Source organism: Cariama cristata, unplaced genomic scaffold (genome assembly GCF_000690535.1).
Source record: "Cariama cristata isolate BGI_N322 unplaced genomic scaffold, ASM69053v1 scaffold23760, whole genome shotgun sequence".
Taxonomy (NCBI): Eukaryota; Metazoa; Chordata; class Aves; order Cariamiformes; family Cariamidae; genus Cariama; species Cariama cristata.
This window is the reverse complement of record NW_009596681.1, coordinates 1-18,313: the sequence shown is the minus strand read 5'-3', so window position 1 is coordinate 18,313 and position 18,313 is coordinate 1. Positions and strand designations below refer to the sequence as shown.

Here is an 18,313-nt window from a genome sequence, read left to right as displayed (position 1 = left end):
GAAAGAGTGCACGGCAGGAGCCCTGACAAACTGCTTTTACCATTGTTTTGTTGAGCTGACCGGGGGTGTCCCTGCAGCCCGCTCCTGGAACCTGATTTTCCGTGAGGTAATGCAGGGCAGTATTTTAGGACTGGCTGGTGTCAACTGACACTGCTGTGTCTTGCCAGACCTCACGTTTGGCATTCTCCAGGCCACAGATAATGTGAAATGTAGGGACTTAATCAGCGCTGAAACTACTTCAGAGGAAAGATGGTTCCTGCTCAGGGAGCTTCCCTTGCCTATGGAACTCGAGCACCAACAGTGTAGTTAGCTACTCTAAAGAGACACGTCTCAGTGTGCTTCTGTAATAAACCTTTAAACATGGATGCACTGGAATGAGAGTGATTTGAAGTAGCCTGGTGTACCATATCCACCACAGAGAAATCTGCTGGTATTCTTGTGACAGTTTCTTGATCAGAGGATTGAGGTATGTGAAATTCTGCAATACTAGAAATGCTTTTCTGGCAGTGATGTCCGACACTGAGAGGAACAGCAGGGCTGAGTCATCATACTTGTATGATGCTGTACAGTCCGTATTGACTTTTTTTGTTTCACTAATGCGTTTGTGACTTGTACCATCACCTTTAGTAATGCAGAAATTAGTCTTTTGAGGTTCACTGGATCAGGATCTGAAAGCTGCTCATCAACTTTAGCTCTTGGTGCAACTCGAACATCTAATAATGTTTTTAGTGCACAGCACTAAATTTTCCCCTAAAAATCTGGTAGTGGGCTAAAAATAATACTATAAGAACAGATACTTATATAAATCATCATTGCAATAGTAATTTTAGACAGAAGTATGGTATGTGCTGGTGTGATGTTAAAGCAAATGAACATAAAAATGTCTTTCAGGTTCCAAGAAGAAGAAAGCAGCCAAACCTTTAAGTTTCAAAGTTGGCATAGGAAAAGTGATCAGAGGTGTAAGTAAACCATTAATGAGTCCCTCAATCCAAAAAGTTTTCATTCTGCAGGATTTATGACTGGGGTGCAAATCTTGAGCTGCTGTTCTTGTTTCTTGTGGAGGTAAAAAGGCAAGTTGAAAGTGTTTACATCTGCAGGATGTGATATTTATTCTTTACAGATGCTTTCATCCATCTGCAGTGTCACTCCTCAAGTAGTGTACAGAAAGCAGTGTAACAGCCACGTGTTCCTCAGGACAAGCACAGCCTCTTGCGCTGTCTGTCTAGTGCTCTGCACAACAGACAAGGTTATCGGGTTCCCGAGGCTCCATCCATCACTGTATGCATTCGATGTGCTTTAATCTGTCAGAACGTTGTTTTCTCTCAGCATCTTTTTTGTATTTGCCTCAGTGCCTCGTCATGCGCGGTTCAGTTCATCCGTTAACTCTGAACTGGATGCTGAAACTCCAAATTCTAGTTACTGTCGTGCACTGAAAGGAGTTGCAGTTTTGATGCTCTAACTCTTGCGCAGTCCAGCACCAAGTGCTGCGGTAGTGCAGGTAGAGGCTGCGAGAGGGGAGTATCTAGGTAGACTAGAAGCATGCGGTAGAGGAATTGAGTGTGCTGCACAGCCATCCGTTTGCTTACCTCTGGAAATCAGGGACACGGGTGTGAACTCGGTGTGTCTGGGAGGTACCAGCTTATGTGCAAGGCAAATGAGATGCTCGCTCTGTCTTGCTGCTGCTGAGCCAGCGGTGAAATTGGTAGCTGGCTGCACAAGGTAAGTGCAAGAAGGATCTTGCGCTTACCAGACTTTAAAAACCAAAACAAGCCTAACCCAGCATAATTTTCCATGCTGCTGCTGTGCAGGAAAAAGGCCTTTAGGGGCGGTGGAACTGGACTGGGAAGGGGAAAACGTCCCTGGGCTTGTGGCCAGTACTGCAGAAGCAGCAGTCGCCGGGGTTTTTCTTTAGTCTCTTGGCGTAGCACTCCCGTGTTTGTGTGGGTGCCAGATAACCTTCCTGCAGCAGTGACATGATGCGGGCAGCAGCTGTTCCCTGTGAAATGCTGATATGGTGCTGAACAGAATACTGGCTTTGGGCCGTGCGGGCGAGTCTTGGAAGGGGGACAAGCACTGAAATAAAACTAGTCTCTAAGCATCAGCCTTAAACAAGCGCTAATCCATTGATACTGCAGAGTGGGAGCGAAACACGAGGCAGGGAGAGACAGACAAGCCCCATGGTACTGTGTGTGGTGGTCTGCTCTGAAACACATTCTGAAACCGTGAATACTTACTAGAAACAAGCACGTTACCTCATGGGTTCACTAGTATCATCCCAACGTGAAAGCAGTACAGGCTACCATGGGAGCAGGGAACATCAGCCAAGGGGAAGTGTTTCCTCAAATAAAAAAGACGTGGAACTACCTCACAGCGCGCGCTGGGGTGGGTGAGCATGCTGGAGAGAATGAGGTGGTATTGCATGGGTGTTCACAGGAGCAAACCGGAAAAGCACGCGAAATGCACTTTTTGTTAAGCTCTGTAAGACCGCTGTATTTTTTTGATGTTTGTTTGGTTTGTTTTTTTAGTGGGATGAAGCTCTCTTAACGATGAGTAAAGGAGAAAAGGCTCAACTGGAAATTGAACCCGAGTGGGCCTATGGCAAGAAAGGGCAACCCGATGCCAAGTATCCTTCCATGACTGCTTACTCACTAAGTAACCTGGAAATGCTGGGTGGAATAAAATGCTTTATGGACAGGGATATAAGGGGGGGCATCCGCTTGTTACTCATAGCAGGATTAGAATGTTAACAATATAAAAACATTCAGTGAACTTAACAGAGGGATGCAATTGCCCATGTGTTTTGAAGAAAAAGTCCCGTAGGGAGTACTGCAGAGTAGAACTTGCTCTTGTTTTCTGCCTGTGTTTTCATTCTAGCGCCTGCCCCATGCTTATTCCCGCAGCAGCGATGGGGACAGTAACCAGTGTCATGGGGAGCAAAGCTGTCTGCTGCAACTGCAGAGACGGCAGTTACACCTTGGCTACAGGAACTGGTTCTGGGACCCAACTGAAGTAGGGGACCGAGTGAGTGAGCCTGCAGAGTGTCTTAAGCAGTCACGTTTTGGTTTTACCAGCACTTCAAGAGGAAGGGAAGCAATTGTTCTCTTTGGTCCAAATCCTACATCATGATAATTTAAAGGACTGTTCAGACATTCTGCTTCCCTCTGTCGCATGGCAGGACAGTCTAACCTCCTTCCAGAGGAAGACCAGTGCCTGTGTCCCAAAAACAGAGACAAGGCTTAGGCAGTTCAGGTAAGACTGCTGCTCATCTTAAGAGGAACGGGAATAATGAGAAGCACGACTTAGTAAAGCTGTATCTGCAGAACTGGAACTGACAGCTCCTGTTAGACAGCAGCTGTGGTTCCGTCCTGAATGCAGGATGTTAAAACAGGTCAGTGAAATATAAAGCTGATATGGGAGAAAGCGGAGAACAGGTGGCAAATCCCTTGACGTCAGCTGGTCTGTTAACTGTGTGCTGGGGTTGGTTGTTTCTAAGCTTCCTTAACGTGTGCAAACAGGATTCCACCAAATGCAAAACTCTTCTTTGAAGTGGAATTGGTGGATATTGAATGAAGTGAAGAGTTTCCTTTGCTGCTGGAAATCCATTTATGATCAAGAAAGCTTCTGACAATGCAGTTTTGCTCTTGTAACTTCAGGATATAGTTACAAATGTGGCCTTGTACTGAAATCAAGTCTGTTTTCCCTGCCCCCCAACTGCTGTACAGTAACATACCACTAAAGAAAACATAGTTTATACATGCAAGTGACTTCACTTTTTTGTGTGTATGCTCACCTTAAAACTTCTTTCTCTTACTATGGAGGGAAAAAGTGCACAGATCTCCAGCAAACGGTCAAAGGAGAAGCAGACCCATCTAGAACTGCTAGGGCCGTTGTTACTATCCCTTCCACTACTGAGCAATCTTTTACTGAAAAGCCTGTATTTCAATACCTAGCTCAAGGCTTCAGCAACGCACCTCCCTTTCAGCTTTATCTCCTCTGCAGCTGCTCAGTTTTTGTTTTTTTAGTTTCACCTAAAACTGTGAAGAGGAAAAAAAAAATTACACTTATAGTTTAGGCATTGCTTAAGTTAGGAAAAAAAAAAATCCACTACATTTCCCCTTTGAAGGCATTTTATAGACGTGTCAGGCCCGCCACCCACCCCCATCCAGAACAGAAGCGTACATGCCCCAAACGCTCCCGAGGTGTTCCTGTGTCCCAGCCGCAGGCGTCTGTTTGACCAGGACGGGTGCTGAACTGAACTCTTGGCGTTCTTATTCCTGGCTTGAATAAGGCAATCCAAGAAAGCTCAGAGGACTACTGAATTCCTTGTTTTTATTACAAAAATGGGAATGATCACTTTGATCAAAATGAAAAAAGTTTGCTCACACTGTGTACATGAAAAACTCTAAATACAAAAATCATCCCAAACACAGTTTGTGCTTTTTAAAAAAGAATGCAACATCATTTTGCACTGCATTTTAATTTTTGACCCCCACATAGAATAGAAAATACATATTGCAGCTTGCAAAGGCTGCCATTGTAATCCGAAGAGTTTCAAACATAACAGAAAGCAGTCCGGGAGTTGCTCGCTGGGGCATGGAAAAGATCTCGTGACAGAAGCAGGTCATGACATTTTAGTTGGAGCACAAAGCAGGAGAGGACAGCCTTGCTCCTCAGCTGGTGGCTGTCCCCAACTGCGCATTCCCTGCAGCAGCCGTGGTGGCCAGCACTGGGCAGCAGAATGGCTTTGGGGGCAAAAAAAAAAAAAACAAACACCAAAACACCAAACCAACCCCAAAACCCTACAGCTTGACTGATTAAATCTATGGAATCACTGTGAGACTGAAAAAAATTCTTCAGATATCTCCATAAATTAGTGCAGGGAATTAAAAAAAAAAGCATTTATGGTAAATTAGAATTGTACAGAAATACCATTTATCAGTTACCAGCACACAAATCTTGCTTCACACGTACCCTGTGAACATCAGCTCATTTCACATGCAAAAGACCAAAAAGCAGGTTTTAACAACAGTTCTTTCACATCCCTAATTTAGAAAAATAAATTTTTTTATTCCATCTTTGTTGAAACTGCAGCACAGTGAACTTCACTCACTCTTCGGATCAAGTTGGATGATAATACTGTCCGTAATTCCATGCATTCTGGTAATTGTACTAGAAAAAAAACCAAACAAAACCACATGATGGCATAAGTCAGAACACCCGCACTGCAGGAAGGACACCCGATAACAACCTGTCCCTCGTTCCAGAAAGGCAGAGGGAAGCTGACCCGTTTGTCATTGTAATGGCTCACTAGGCCGGCATTGCCATGCCCGTGTCACACCCGGAACCTCTCCACCGAGGTGCCCCACGCAGCCGGCAGCTGGGCCTGGTACAAGGAGTGGGACCAGCGAGGGTGGTCCTTGGCCGTGCAAGGTCTGTGAAGTTCTGCACCACCTCGGAGATCGGCTGGAGGTCAGCCTGCTTAGGGAGGCAGAGCTGAAATACAGTTCAGCTGCAAGCCCAGGGTCAGGTTTGTACCGGGGTCAGCGCACAGGCTGGTACCGTTGCCTGTAACGTTTTTAGTCACTTAACAAACATGCATGTGGCAAGTCTTCCAATGCAGGACAGGTCAGAGGTTCACTCTTGCTCCTCAGACCCCCTCTTTGGCACCTCACTTGCCTTTCAACAGACTCTGAGACAAGGCAGGACAAAGCGAGGGAGCAGAAGGTAACAGAAGGATGCATTGTCTGTGTTCTAGCTCCACGTCCACTGTCACAGCACACCCCGCAAGATGAGAGAGCCAGGGCAGACAGCTGAAGTGCCCTGTTGCTGCCCCCTCTGAAGCCATCAGTTTGCAGCTAGCAGAGACCGTCACTGGGACTGTTCCGGTGGTATTACTGCGACTAGCGGTACCTCAGCTCAGGTACCAGCAGTTCTCGGGGTAGCGTGAACAAATGTCTCCGTTCCTTCACAAAGCATTTCTGCCTGCTATTCTCAAGTGTATTGTGAAACACACAGAAGGCAGACAGTGATGGGAGTTACCACGTCAGCCACAGGACCGAGATCTCCACCGACACCGTAAGTCTGCTATTCCCATGGTTCTGTGGTTGAAAACTTGGGGCATTTTTCCTGGCCTAGTGCTGAGCAGAGTTTCCTCACACTGAGCTAGACACGTTTCACTGCCTGACTTTGGAGAGAATGCTTGACTTTGATGTGGGCAATTCTAAGCCAGAGTTACACAACAGCTAGTTTGTGTCCCACCTGCAAATACTGTTCTCACCACCTTGGTAGGCTCCTTACAGCCTAAGCAACAGTTCTCAATAAACTGCTTCAGCAGAAGTTTCAGTTGGACCCTCTACGACGCACAGCTCAGAAGCAGCAGCATTCCAAGGCGGCAGTAGGTCACGCTCACCCCGGCTGAGGGGCACCAGCAGTAACCACCTCTACCCGTATTCATCTCATGCAGAAAGGCAGGTTGTGCAGCAGTGACTTACAGCCCGCCCCTTGGACAGCCAGAACACAACAGCGACTATCAGTGTCGAAGCAGGCAGAGCGTGTGCTGGAGGCTGCTGCTGCCACGAGCGAGAAGAGGAAACCAAGGTATGATATTACCGATTCCCTCTTTAAGCCCCTACAGGGGACAGAATGAAATGCCATACAAAACTAGCCCCAAAAGACAAGCTACTGGACAGACTGATTTTGCACGCATCGTGTACCAGTGCAGTACAACCCGTACTGAGATGGTACAGGAACTACTAACGGGAAAAAGTAGCGACCAAAACACACGGTGAATTGGCATCCCAAGGCGAGTCTCCTTGGCAAAACATTTCAGCACACAACAGGTCTATTGCCCTTAGCCAGCAATGTCCTTCACTGCTGTCACATGTCCCTTCACATGAAGAGCTAGCCACCAAACTGCTCATCTTGCTCCACAGAGAGAAATATTTCACACTTGCGTAACAGGCCACAGAGGAATCAACAAAAGCAGGAGCTAAATTTTTACTCCAAGCTTTCCTTGCCAACTGACCCTGGCCCAATCACAACGTGCATACATTCAGAATGCGCACATTAAACCAAGAAACCAAGCATATGCCTACCTGGTACCAGGCATTGTAGTTATAGGCTGCCTGATTGACTTGCATGTCTCCATCCATCATCTGTGCTGATGCCAAAGTTGGGTCATCTGTGAGCATCTTCTTTTCATCTGGCTCCTCTGACCTGTGGAGTTAAGATATGCTTGTAAATGGTATCTTTGGTTAAACCCTGAGCGTGTCTTCATGTGGGAAACGTTCCAACACATAACGGTAAGTAATATTTTCAAACTTGGTGCCCTGTCCAAAAGGGTGACAGAATTTGATTTAGAGAAAGACAGGAGTGTATTGTGCTTCAGAACAATAGTCTGTTTTTTTTAATTGTTCTGGTGCTCAAACTGAGACAGAAAAAGCATATTTCTGCTTAGAGTTTGACTTATTTTTACCAGTACTGTTTAGTTTTCCTGTGATACATAATTCAAAAAGTTATCTTCCAATAAATCCGTTTCCAAATATTTTAGCCAACAGTATAGCCCCATTTAGTTTATATTTTAAGTGATTAAAAAACAGTGGTTTTGTTCTTGCAACCAGTAGGTTTAAAGCTGAAAAATAAATGTATATATATTCATAAAGAAAAAAACCCACAGTCACTGAGATTGTTCTCTGAACTATTTTTAAAGCATTTCCAAAGTGCTTTGTATAGGCTATAGCTCAGTGTAGTACGTGTCCCAGCGACCCCACACTGCATCATCTACCAAGACAGTTGACACTCTCAGGTGAACAGACTTCCTACCCGTTCTCTGCTCTCCTTTTCAAAGAATCCTGCTCCTTTAGAAGTGCTTGATGTTCATCATAGGCATCCAGAAGCCTGAAGGAGATGAAAAGAAATAAAGCTTTGCTCACCATTTTCATGTAAACATTTTAAACGCATGAACAACCATTTTAAAATGTCTACTTGAAACTGTAAAAATACAAAAACATTCTAAAACAAAGTCAATCATAATCAAATTTTAATCAGTGATCCACCATGAAGATGGGAAAGCCAAAAAACTTGATTCCACAATGCATAGTGAAGAATTTTCTGTCAGCTCAGAAATGTCGAACTTCCTCAACTTTTATCACATTTCACGCAGTTTTTATAAAAGTTCCTTAATAAATAAGTTTTCTAAAACTTATTTTTGATACAGCTGCTCCTTCCAGTGATTGCACTCCCTCAGCTGCATGTTGATGCCCTCCACAGCAGCATCGATAATTTAGGAATGAACAGGAATACTGGAAATGAGTATTACACAAAACTATGACAATTCCAAAGTAGCACCTACAGCCTTTTCCCAAACAACATGGGAAGAACAAGTATATTTAACGCGGCACAAGAGAGTCCTAGCTATCCGTGGGAATTTTAGATAAGTATCAGTTCATCTGCTGCATCCCTGTTTACAAGGTATCACATGGAAACCGCTGCTTCTGTCAATACTGCTCTTGGTGAAAACGGTTTCTTGTCCTTATTCTGTGCTTTAGTATTATTTGGGAACTGAAAAATTCATTTTATTTGGTCTATCTAGGATCCCAGACTTGCAACACTTGGCTGCCTCGCAAGTTAGAATGGTCAGAGTCAGCAGAAATTAAGGACAGCTATTGTTAAAAGCCTACAAAGCAGAAAAACTAACTCATGGTTAGTCCTTCCAACTTATTTAGCTGCAAAATGTAAATAAAAACAACAGCTTGTTTTACAAAAGGGAATTAAGAGGAAAAAAGTTTATCTAGTATTTAATGAGAAAGTTGCACTTCTAGTATGTGATCCTCCCACATAAGCACACAGCATTGTTATTTCTTCTGAATACATAAAAATCAAATCAATGCAGTTTTGGAAGCCTGGTATGGAATATCAAATCATACCTGCGTCACAAAGCACTTCACATTCTTTGAGGAGTGTCTTCCTTTATAAGACTTAGCAAAAAAAAAAACCTACAGTAAGAAGTTACGGGCAGCAGAATTTTGCTCTGTGAGATGTTAGGTATTTCAGAAAAAAAGGCGTACTTTTCTGAAAAGAGTTTCCTATAGAAAAATAGGCATTTGGTTTAGAAAAGCGGCTATCCCTCAACAAAGAACTGATGGCACAAGGAAACAATTTAATGGACACTACTAACTCTACCCCTTCCCCACTACTTCTACGAGCACTCTTTCGGTGACCCTAATTTGGCCACTGCACAGATTACATCTTACTTGTTTACATCAGAACCAAAATCTTCAAGAAATTCCACTTTTCGCTGAGAAAACGTAATCCTCATTTTTATGGACAATGCGCCATTGACAGCTTTATCAAAACAGCTCAAGATGTTTTCTTCATTTTGCTTGAGGTCGCCACTGTACTCCATTTCAAGCAAGTTGAGATACAGTTTCGTATTTTCCTGTGCAAAAGATGTATTAGAAGTTTTATATCTGTCACGTTAGGTATTTAACACTGAATGTACGTTTGCCAGATGCATACCAGAATGTTTACATCATAAATATATGCTAGAATAGTCAATAAAAATATTTTCTTTTTACATCGGTCATCTTTGACCTGGCTTGTTTCACAAACAGATTAGGAGTGATCCAACGCTACAAAAACAGGTGTCACACTTTGCTAATAATAAGCCAAGTATGTCTGTGGTTATACAAAACGATCTACAAGTACTGCCTACACAATCGATTTTGTTCACCTTGAGATGTGAACATGCCTATAATATTTAAGATTCTAAAAAGGAAAAGTGAAGGCATGAAGCACATTGTGCTTCTGATGAAAAAAAAAATTGCAAACAGCAAATATGGCAACATCAGTTTAGAGGGACTGTTGTCTCCATGTAGTAATGAAACATTACATACAGTTACAATTCCTGTCATCATTGTTGCCATATTTAAAAAAAAAAAAAAATGGTTCAGAAAGTGAGAAAAATACCAGGACCTTTTTTTTTGTTTAATAGAGCAAAGAGGGAACACATACTTTGTCCATTTCTATGGCTTCTGACAGCACTTTTCTTGCCTTTGGAAGATTTTTCTGTACTTTGAAGAGATGTCGAGCTAATTTGATGGCATAAAACGACGATTCACTAATCGATTTGGCATTCCTAACAGCATCTTCAAGCAGGTGTTCAGCTTCTTCCATGTTTCCATGTCTGCGTTCTAAGCTTACTCTTCGCAAGCGAATCATTGCTAGCCCTAGAATACATTCTTCAAATGTTTTCAGGATTCTTCGTGCTTCGTCGATGTTGCCTAAAACATCGGTGAAGATGCTTTAAGATATGAGACATCCAACAGTCTCTTAAAAACAGAATCCCTCCCAGCAAAAACGAGCATTGCTCTTACCCTGCTGCTCCTCAAAGGCAGCCCACAGCATGTGAACCATTGGTTTCTTAGGGAGGTGTATTGTGCAAGCCCTGCTGTAGACATGCCTCACTCCTTCAATACTATGATTCTCCATGTATTTGGCATACTATAGTTGAAAACAGAGCAGAGATTGAAAAGTTTAAAGCTTGTATTTGTCTTTCAAAACATGACAGAACGATAAAATTCTTTTGTTTAAACCCATTCAGCACCTTTATTGAACCACTAGACTAGTTTCTGTAAGGAAGGACGTAGAGAGGCAACGAAGTTGGCATATGCAGCAGTCAAATCTGGTTGCAAGCAGACCATCTCCTAATGCAACAGATATAGTTATATATGAACAACATTCCACAAGAGTACAAAAGGTTAGTCACTAGATCAATGTATGCAATCGGTAGGAGATAGGTGGTAAACCACTTCCCTTACCTTAATCCAGAAGTCCTCATAGAGGGCACATGAAATAACACATCTTTCAAAGAGGACCACAACTCGTTCATGAGTGCCATTTTCTATCTCAAATTCTAAGTACTCTTTCCAGTTTTTCAGCTGAATTTTCTCCAGAGGTTTTACATGAAAGTAAGGTCTCTTTATCTGCAAGAGTCACAGTATGGCAACTTATGACTAAGAAGCACACCACCAAGTTGCTTAAGACTAAATAAACAGCCACACACCATTCAAGTAATGCCATTTAAAGAGACAGGACTTCTGAATGATATGGCATTATCTAGTCAAGTAAGTCTGCTGGGGGTACCCAAAGTACTGACCAAGAGATTTTGCTGACAATTACATTCTAGGCTAGTAACTTGTTTTTCTAGAAAGCTCTTTGAGTGCAAGTGTTTACAGGGGCTGAGAAAGAACTCAGTGCAGCTAATCCCTTACAAACCTGTGGTCACAACGTAACAATGACAGTAGAAAAGACAACGAATATTGCCCACATACATACATACAACTAAAGTACTTACTGTTGTACTAGCCCATATCCTACAAATTAAATTCAAAATTTGGTTGAGAATCATGACAAGGAAAGACAAGAGCACCGAACTGAACTTCAGAGTAAATATTTACATTAAGCTCACTATTCCAACAGCTAGCAAGATTGCATTTTTATTGATGATTACAAGAGGAGCTGGGTGGGACAGAATTCAGCACAGAAAATTTAAACACCACTTTCAAAAACACAGCAAAGCGTCCTTCCAGAGATCTTTTGCCTTTTCTCTCCTTCATCTTTAATTTTACCTGATTATTTCTCTCCTGTACCGCAGTTCCATCTCAGACACGAGTACATAAAAATGGATAAAGAACTTACAATAGTTAAAGAGTAACATTCAATTCTTCAAGGCCACTTGAAATTTAAAGCCAATCACCCCCTTCATGCTCCTCACTGGGCTCTACTATGGAACCCCGTATTTGTTTCTCATTTTGACAAATTCACAGGTAACACTGTTCCTGCTAAAATAACAGTAGCACAGGTCTAAGTGGTCTCCATCACTTATGTGACATCTGTTGCCTATCTACCTCACTTCTGTCCGTTACAAAGACGTATTTAACTTTATATTTCAAATTCCTCAGAGATCCAGCACATTGGTACCTACAGAGCAGATATATTCTCTTGGTAGAAAAGGTACTGATTCTGGCCAGGAGCAAGAGAGGACAGTCTGTTTCTTACACATTTTCTGCAGCATGTCCACAGTTTTAGCATTCTCCCAAGTTTCAACAATTTGGCGCTTAAGGTTTCCCAAGCCAAGAATACCTATACTCACATAACCATCAGCATACTGAGCCTCACCTACTCTAGGGCCACGCTTTGCACACCCTGCTTCCTTCTACAACAGGTAAGTGGTACAAAAGTGACCCTGTGACATGCAGGGCTGGTAAGGGCACTGCAGGCTGCTGCCTAACACGAAAGGGAACCCACCTGCCTTAGGCTCGATTATACTCTACGGTGCTAGGACTGGCCACCTACTCTGTTTTCGAGTTCCTTCGGCTTACAAGGTATCTGGCCTAGTCCAACAAAGGGCAAGTAGCAACATAACAGTTCTGACATCACGTAACCCATTAAGGAGCCTCTGAAAATCTGTCCTAACTGTTTAATACTATGTACTTTCTAAAAAAAGAAAGTACATTTAAAACAAGAACCATGTTATGCAATATGGTATTTGCCAGGAAGAAAAAAATAAAAAAAAAGATTGAGAATTAAAAACTCGGGTAAGTTTTTCAAAAGTGACCAAACTTCATTCTACACAGAAAAAGTTCAATATTTGCAATGATCGAATGACTAGTTTAATGAATTACTTTTATATGTTATACATAGGAGCTGTATGTCATTAAGGCTACTTTTGGAAAAGAAAAGTTAACTGATTTCAGGTTTAAAAGTGTACTGTTAGAACACAAAAACATACAGGTTTCATTCTCCTTTGAGGATAGGCTTACCTTTTCAATTAGAATTACCTTCATCCCCTTATTATTTCGCAACACCTCAGGTGCATAAGGCAGTACTAACTTACACAGCATGCATGTATATTTAAAGACTGCTTAGTGAACAATACACCATCTTGCCTCTCCAAATACTGCTTAAAGATTCTTAAATCGTTGGATGACAGAGTTGACCTCACAAGTTGCCTTTTCACAAGAAAAATGGCAGAGGAGTGAACCTCAATCTTTGTTCAAAGCCCCACAACAGTTTACATTGGAAGGCCTGTTACTCAAAATTCCTAGCTCCCAGTCTTATGTTCAAAAGTCTCGCGCATGCTGCCTTACACAGAAAAAACAAACTTACCGCTTCTTCAAAAGTCCACCTCTTACTGACTTCATGTTCGTTGTGGTTAAATATTTCTTGATGAATCTCAATGATTCTGTGCCTCATGTTTTCTATCTCAGTGATTAGCTAAAACATAATTTTAAAAAATGTAACACAGGTAGACACCGTATCACCTTTGTAAATGCATTTTACGATTACAGTAACATGGATAAATTAAAAGTATCACAGATGCATTAAATGTTCCCCTGAACAGGCAGGGAAAGGGATGGGGTACTGCCCGGACGGTGGCTTGGCTCGTAGAGTTTTTTTTTTCTATCAGAAGTTTTGCTCTTCTGCTAAAGACAATTGAGATTAAAGATGAATTTGGATCCAAGTCAAACTGGGTTTCAGTATGTGTACATTTGCACAGTCAGCCATTCCCTTGGACAGCTCCAAGTTTTCATGTGCCTGTGGAGGCTATGAACCCGCCCAGACCGTTGCTGGGCAGTTCCTAATCTGTTACTCTGGAATAATTAATATTCATTCCTACAGTTTTGTACATCGCTTCTTTCATTTTTCAACTCCATTTCTTCAATACCTATGAAAACACTGGAAAGGTACATCCTGTAGACAAAAGCAGTTATCACCCAAGCAAAGAGCAGCGATATGCAAGAGAACTATCAGAATGCCTCAGCTACAGATATAGTAAATTGTAAGCAAATAAGCTCGTCTTTCAGCCACAGTAAGGCAAGAAAGGCCACAGAACATCCTCTGCATATGTACCTTGGCAGGGTCAGTTATGTCTTCGGTACCAGAGGGCAGGTCGTCTCCAGGTTGCGCATCCTCCCCACTATGGCCGTTCACAGATGCTAGTTCTCTGCGCAGCTGAACAAACTGCTCAGTAGTCAGGAAGTCTCGAGGCAAGTTGTTCTGTATGTGTTCTTTAAACCTAACAGTCAGAAACAAGTCAACACAAATTTGATGTTTCATGTTGCAATACTCTGCCTAACAAAAGCACAATCACAAATCCTACTGAGGTCCTGCATTACTTTCTCCATCTAGAGCAACACTGAGAATGCAACTTCTGACAACATACACACAAAAAGCAACTTCTACTATCTATCAGACCTCAAAAGCTTCACATTCCAAAGGGAAATGAAAGGATGATGAACTTCAGCAGGGAAGACAGTCTGCTTGCCATGTAAAACTGATGGCAAAGGACAAGATCAGTTTTAGAGGAAGATATTTTATTTGCAAAACCAAAAGATCTGTAGAAATTACAGGGAAGACTGGTGCATAATTTAACTAAGGTTTCTGGTTCCCTCTTAACTCTTAACTTCTCCATATTAATACAGAATTCTACTATCTCAAACTTGTATTTCTAAACCAAGTATTTCTCTTTAGTCATTTAAATTGGTTTCACCACACATGAGCATCACATGAGGAATTAAAGTTCAAAATGGCTCATTCTGATTTTTCAAAGACATCCTCTCTTCCTCCTCACAAGTCCAAGGCCTTCCCTTATTCCACAGCAGAATTTGTGTATTTATCTAAAACCAAATTCCTAAAACGTGTATCAGTACTTTAAAACAATCAGTCAAACTGTACGAGTACATAAGTAAGTATATAAAACCAAATAATTACTTCAAGTTCTTGTTGTGAGTGAACATTTTCACATTTACAGAAGTAAATTAGCATGTGCTACAAAATTCATAGCATTAACTAAATCTTTGTTTTCTCTTTACCTCTGGAAGTGATGACTGTAGAGTTGGGTTGGAATTCCAAGGATGCGGTCATAGATGGATGTAACTTCCCTTAGGTTTCCCTGTTCATTTTCCCAGTTTATATACATTTCCCATAGTCTGTCAGAACGGAAATCTGTCCCAGCAGCTAAGACTGCATGTTCATAGGCTCTGAAAAAGGAAATAATTTTACAGTTGTTTCTGGATGCAGTGACAGAACAAGGAAGAAAAGTTCTGGCTCTTATTTAAAGATTATGAGCATCCTCATTTACTTTCAATCACACTTAGATTCACTACTTAAATTCTTCAAAGTATTTTCTAGATAGATATCTGTAGCAAGATGTCCAGAAATTCAGAAAGTTTGCACTCACTCTTCTTCCCCTCCAGCACTACCACAGCAGAACAAATAAAAGCAACAGAAAAAGCCACTTGCAGGAACACAAGAATCAAGAAAATACTTTACCACTTCTATCTTGTAAAGATTCTGAAACCATTACCTTTGCAGTTTTAACACACAAAAGCTATACATCAATCATGCAGCTAGAAGCTGCTTCAGCTAAAGTTCTGTTAAGGTTTCAGATTAAACTTTAGCCCAACACTGACCAGGACCATCAGCAGCAATAGATGAAGGCAGACGCATCCTAGCCATACCTTGAAAACCTCCAAGGAATTAAATTCCAAAAATTCTATGGGGACCCTGTTCCAGTGCTGCACTAAGTACTTCCTAACGTCTAGTCTGAAGCTCTCAAGTCACAATTTTTGACCCTTGTACCACATTGCATTGTCTACCCCTTCTTATGGAATTTGGCCCCATCATCTCTTAAAAGTCCTTAAAGTAACTGCAGGCTGTTATTAGCTCACCCCTTAGCTTAAACATACTCATCTCATTACACTTCTATGTAACTGTATGTGTGGGCTTCTTGGATCACTTAGTCTGCTTCCAACTTACCCTCGAATAGTACTGCTGGTTTCAGGATCAGCAGGGTCCAAGGTCTCCTTTAAGAAGTTTATATAATGTATCCAAAGATCAACACTAAGCGGAATTGCCTGAAGCCCTCTGCGATAAACCTATGAAGAGAACATGAACTGTACTTCAAATACTTAATGGCGTCCTAATAGAGAGGCAACACTGTGTTATCCGGTGAACCTTAGAAATACTAATTACTGGAATTTTGTTTAAATAATCTACCATTACCATTCGGGTGGAGGTTGGATAGAACATGGCAATGTTCTGATCTCCACGTGCAGAGTCTTGATCTTCAAAGCGCAGCGGTCCCTGCATTCTGATCAGGTTGTGTGGGCAGGCTTTGGGGTACAGACCATAGGGCACAGACCCATTAGAGCATCATTGACAGCGTCTGACCAAAAATGCAATAAGATGTAGCAATTGTGACCAGCAAACCAACTATATTGTTTTGAAAATGAGTAATAAACGTAAGTGACAGAAAAGCCCTGCCCTACTTGTTAAGCTGCAGTGTAATACAGAGGCTTGCACTGCAAAGCTTGACAAACTGTAGAGGTTTAACGCACCTGCCAACAAAGAGAAAAAACATTAGCTACAAATGCCACAGACGTGACAAGTGCAAACAAAATCCCTACAAACCTGACCATACAGGGCAGGTACTGGCAGCCAAATGACTTGTGGTACGTTAGTCATTATTTGGCTAACAGGACCAATGGCAAGAGCTGCGCCCAGCCACCTACATACCTCATCGGACTGTTTAACGTTGTCATGTCGCTTTTCAAGGTCTGCATATTTTTTCCAATAGCCATAGCAATACGGATAATGCGTGAAAAACCTGTCAAATGCTTTCCTGGCAGCTGGTAAGTGGTTCTGCAAGAAATAGACAATAAAAGCAATGAAACCTTTCCTTAGAAAAACCTTCATGTTATTTTAAAAACAATTATTGTTTTAACATTGCCTGAAAAACAATTGGTTTTATTCTGTGATCTCTGCTGACAACACTGGCAAGGGTAACTGTCTTAACACAGTATCTACGAAAGCCTGACGTACAGTTCTAGATTTGTCACTGGAATATCCATGACTTGTTCTGGTTTTCTTTGTTTATTTCTGGAAGTCTAAGGAAAAAGGGGGCAGGTACTAACCTCCTGCTCTACATACTGTAGTAGATATACCCATCCTGTGAAATCCTGGGGGTTGTCCTCTACTACTTTCCAGAACTTGTCAAAATCTGGAGGGAAGGAAGCCTCAATATCTGTTGTCTGTAAACTTTCAATATTTGGAATTTCACTCTCCTGTGTGTTCTCTTCATTCAAGTCAGGGGAACTATCAGGTGACTGTTCCATCTCAGTCACACTCATAATTTCTGTACTGAAGTCCATATGCTGCTCTTCTGTTGCCGTTTCAGGGCCATTGTCTGTGCCGTCATTGCTTACAGTCGGCTTCTCCTCCTCTGTATTCTCTGCATTCTCCATAGCTGCGGTTACTGCTGTTCTGTAGTACTAGATTCTGCAGAAATAAAAAGATTCAGTATTCGTGTAGCAAAGATTCAAGCAGAACTTGGGTGTGAATTATCAGCTGAGAGTCTCACAAGTGCTTCAGGCATCCGTGTATTTCACCACAAACCTTCATCACTTAAGATCTGCTTCACACACAAGCCTTATTCACAATTAAAAAAAAACGTTAATAGCAGTCGCACATCTTAACATCTGCACATACAAACCATTGTGGGTTTTCTAAAAACTACCAAAAGTAGCTATCGTGGTACAACAGCGAATCAATATACTTTCCCTGTACGAGTCTAGCAGAAGTTTATTCCAAATAAAGAATTATGTTCAAATTGATTCAATTCTCCTACCTATTACAAATCAGTAACTTCTTTGCAAAATAAATATATGTTAAAATGTACCCTCAACACCTAGCTAAACTGGCTTAAGCAATAACTTTGCAAAGAAAAGAATTACTATCAGCACTAGACTCAGCCCATATTAATGCTGTCTATACAAACTAACCAACATCAGAGGGCCACAAAAATTGTTTAGGTTAGCCCCTTACACGTATAGTCTCTTGCTCCCACACAAAACTCTTGTGTCAGGCACTTTCTCCTGCCCCTCGGGACAGACTCCATCTTCCTCCGACTCTTCATTTTGACCTTCCCGCCAAATGCTGCTGCCCAGCCCGACCATCCTCCGCCAACGCCAGTCCAGCCTCACCCGGCTGCATGCTGCTCTGCCAAAGACTGCCCGGCCTCAACTGATCTCGGCCAACACCGCCTGAGGCCTGGGCCTAAGGCACTCACTTGAACCTTCTCTCCATCCAAGCTAGATCCTAGTGACTAACGGATTCTAGGCAATACAATACCCGTGTAGAATACAATAGCTCATAGCTGTGAATCTCTTTTGGATGAAGAACAGTGTGAGACCATCATCCTCAAACGCACTGTGGCAACTGCCACTCCTATTTCCCTCCAGTTCTCCTCAGA

The 18,313-nt window shown here is 42.1% G+C and overlaps 2 protein-coding genes across 2 annotated transcripts in view; one reads left to right on the top strand and one right to left on the bottom strand.

Annotated features, from left to right (window-relative positions):
* The window catches only part of FKBP3 (FK506 binding protein 3, 25kDa), a gene marked incomplete at its 5' end in the record, with an annotated part of 4,520 nt that extends 760 nt beyond the window's left edge, over positions 1–3,760 (top strand). The window contains 3 exons of the mRNA XM_009707149.1: positions 892–959; positions 2,526–2,623; positions 3,516–3,760. Coding sequence (XP_009705451.1) covers positions 892–959; positions 2,526–2,623; positions 3,516–3,570 — 221 coding nt within the window. The remainder of the gene's footprint in view (positions 1–891; positions 960–2,525; positions 2,624–3,515) is intronic.
* A 1,064-nt stretch (positions 3,761–4,824) lies between these two features.
* Positions 4,825–17,321, bottom strand: PRPF39 (pre-mRNA processing factor 39). The gene is made up of 13 exons (XM_009707138.1): positions 16,977–17,321; positions 16,579–16,704; positions 15,820–15,938; positions 14,874–15,041; positions 13,912–14,077; positions 13,168–13,275; positions 10,818–10,982; positions 10,374–10,500; positions 10,012–10,280; positions 9,252–9,436; positions 7,822–7,896; positions 7,095–7,215; positions 4,825–5,169 (listed from the first exon to the last, which is right to left on the bottom strand). The coding sequence occupies exons 1-13, from the start codon at positions 17,304–17,306 to the stop codon at positions 5,119–5,121; spliced, it is 2,010 nt and encodes a 669-aa protein (XP_009705440.1). The 5' UTR covers positions 17,307–17,321; the 3' UTR covers positions 4,825–5,118.
* Positions 17,322–18,313: the final 992 nt, after the last annotated feature.

Coding starts and splice junctions, on each gene's coding strand:
- PRPF39 (XM_009707138.1), bottom strand. CDS start 17,306: ATGGAGAATGCAGAGAATACAGAGGAGGAGAAGCCGACTGTAAGCAAT. Junction 16,705..16,976: donor TACAGTATGTAGAGCAGGAG/GTTAGTACCTGC, acceptor TATTTCTTGCAG/AACCACTTACCAGCTGCCAG. Junction 10,983..13,167: donor GGTGGACTTTTGAAGAAGCG/GTAAGTTTGTTT, acceptor TGACTCTTGCAG/ATAAAGAGACCTTACTTTCA.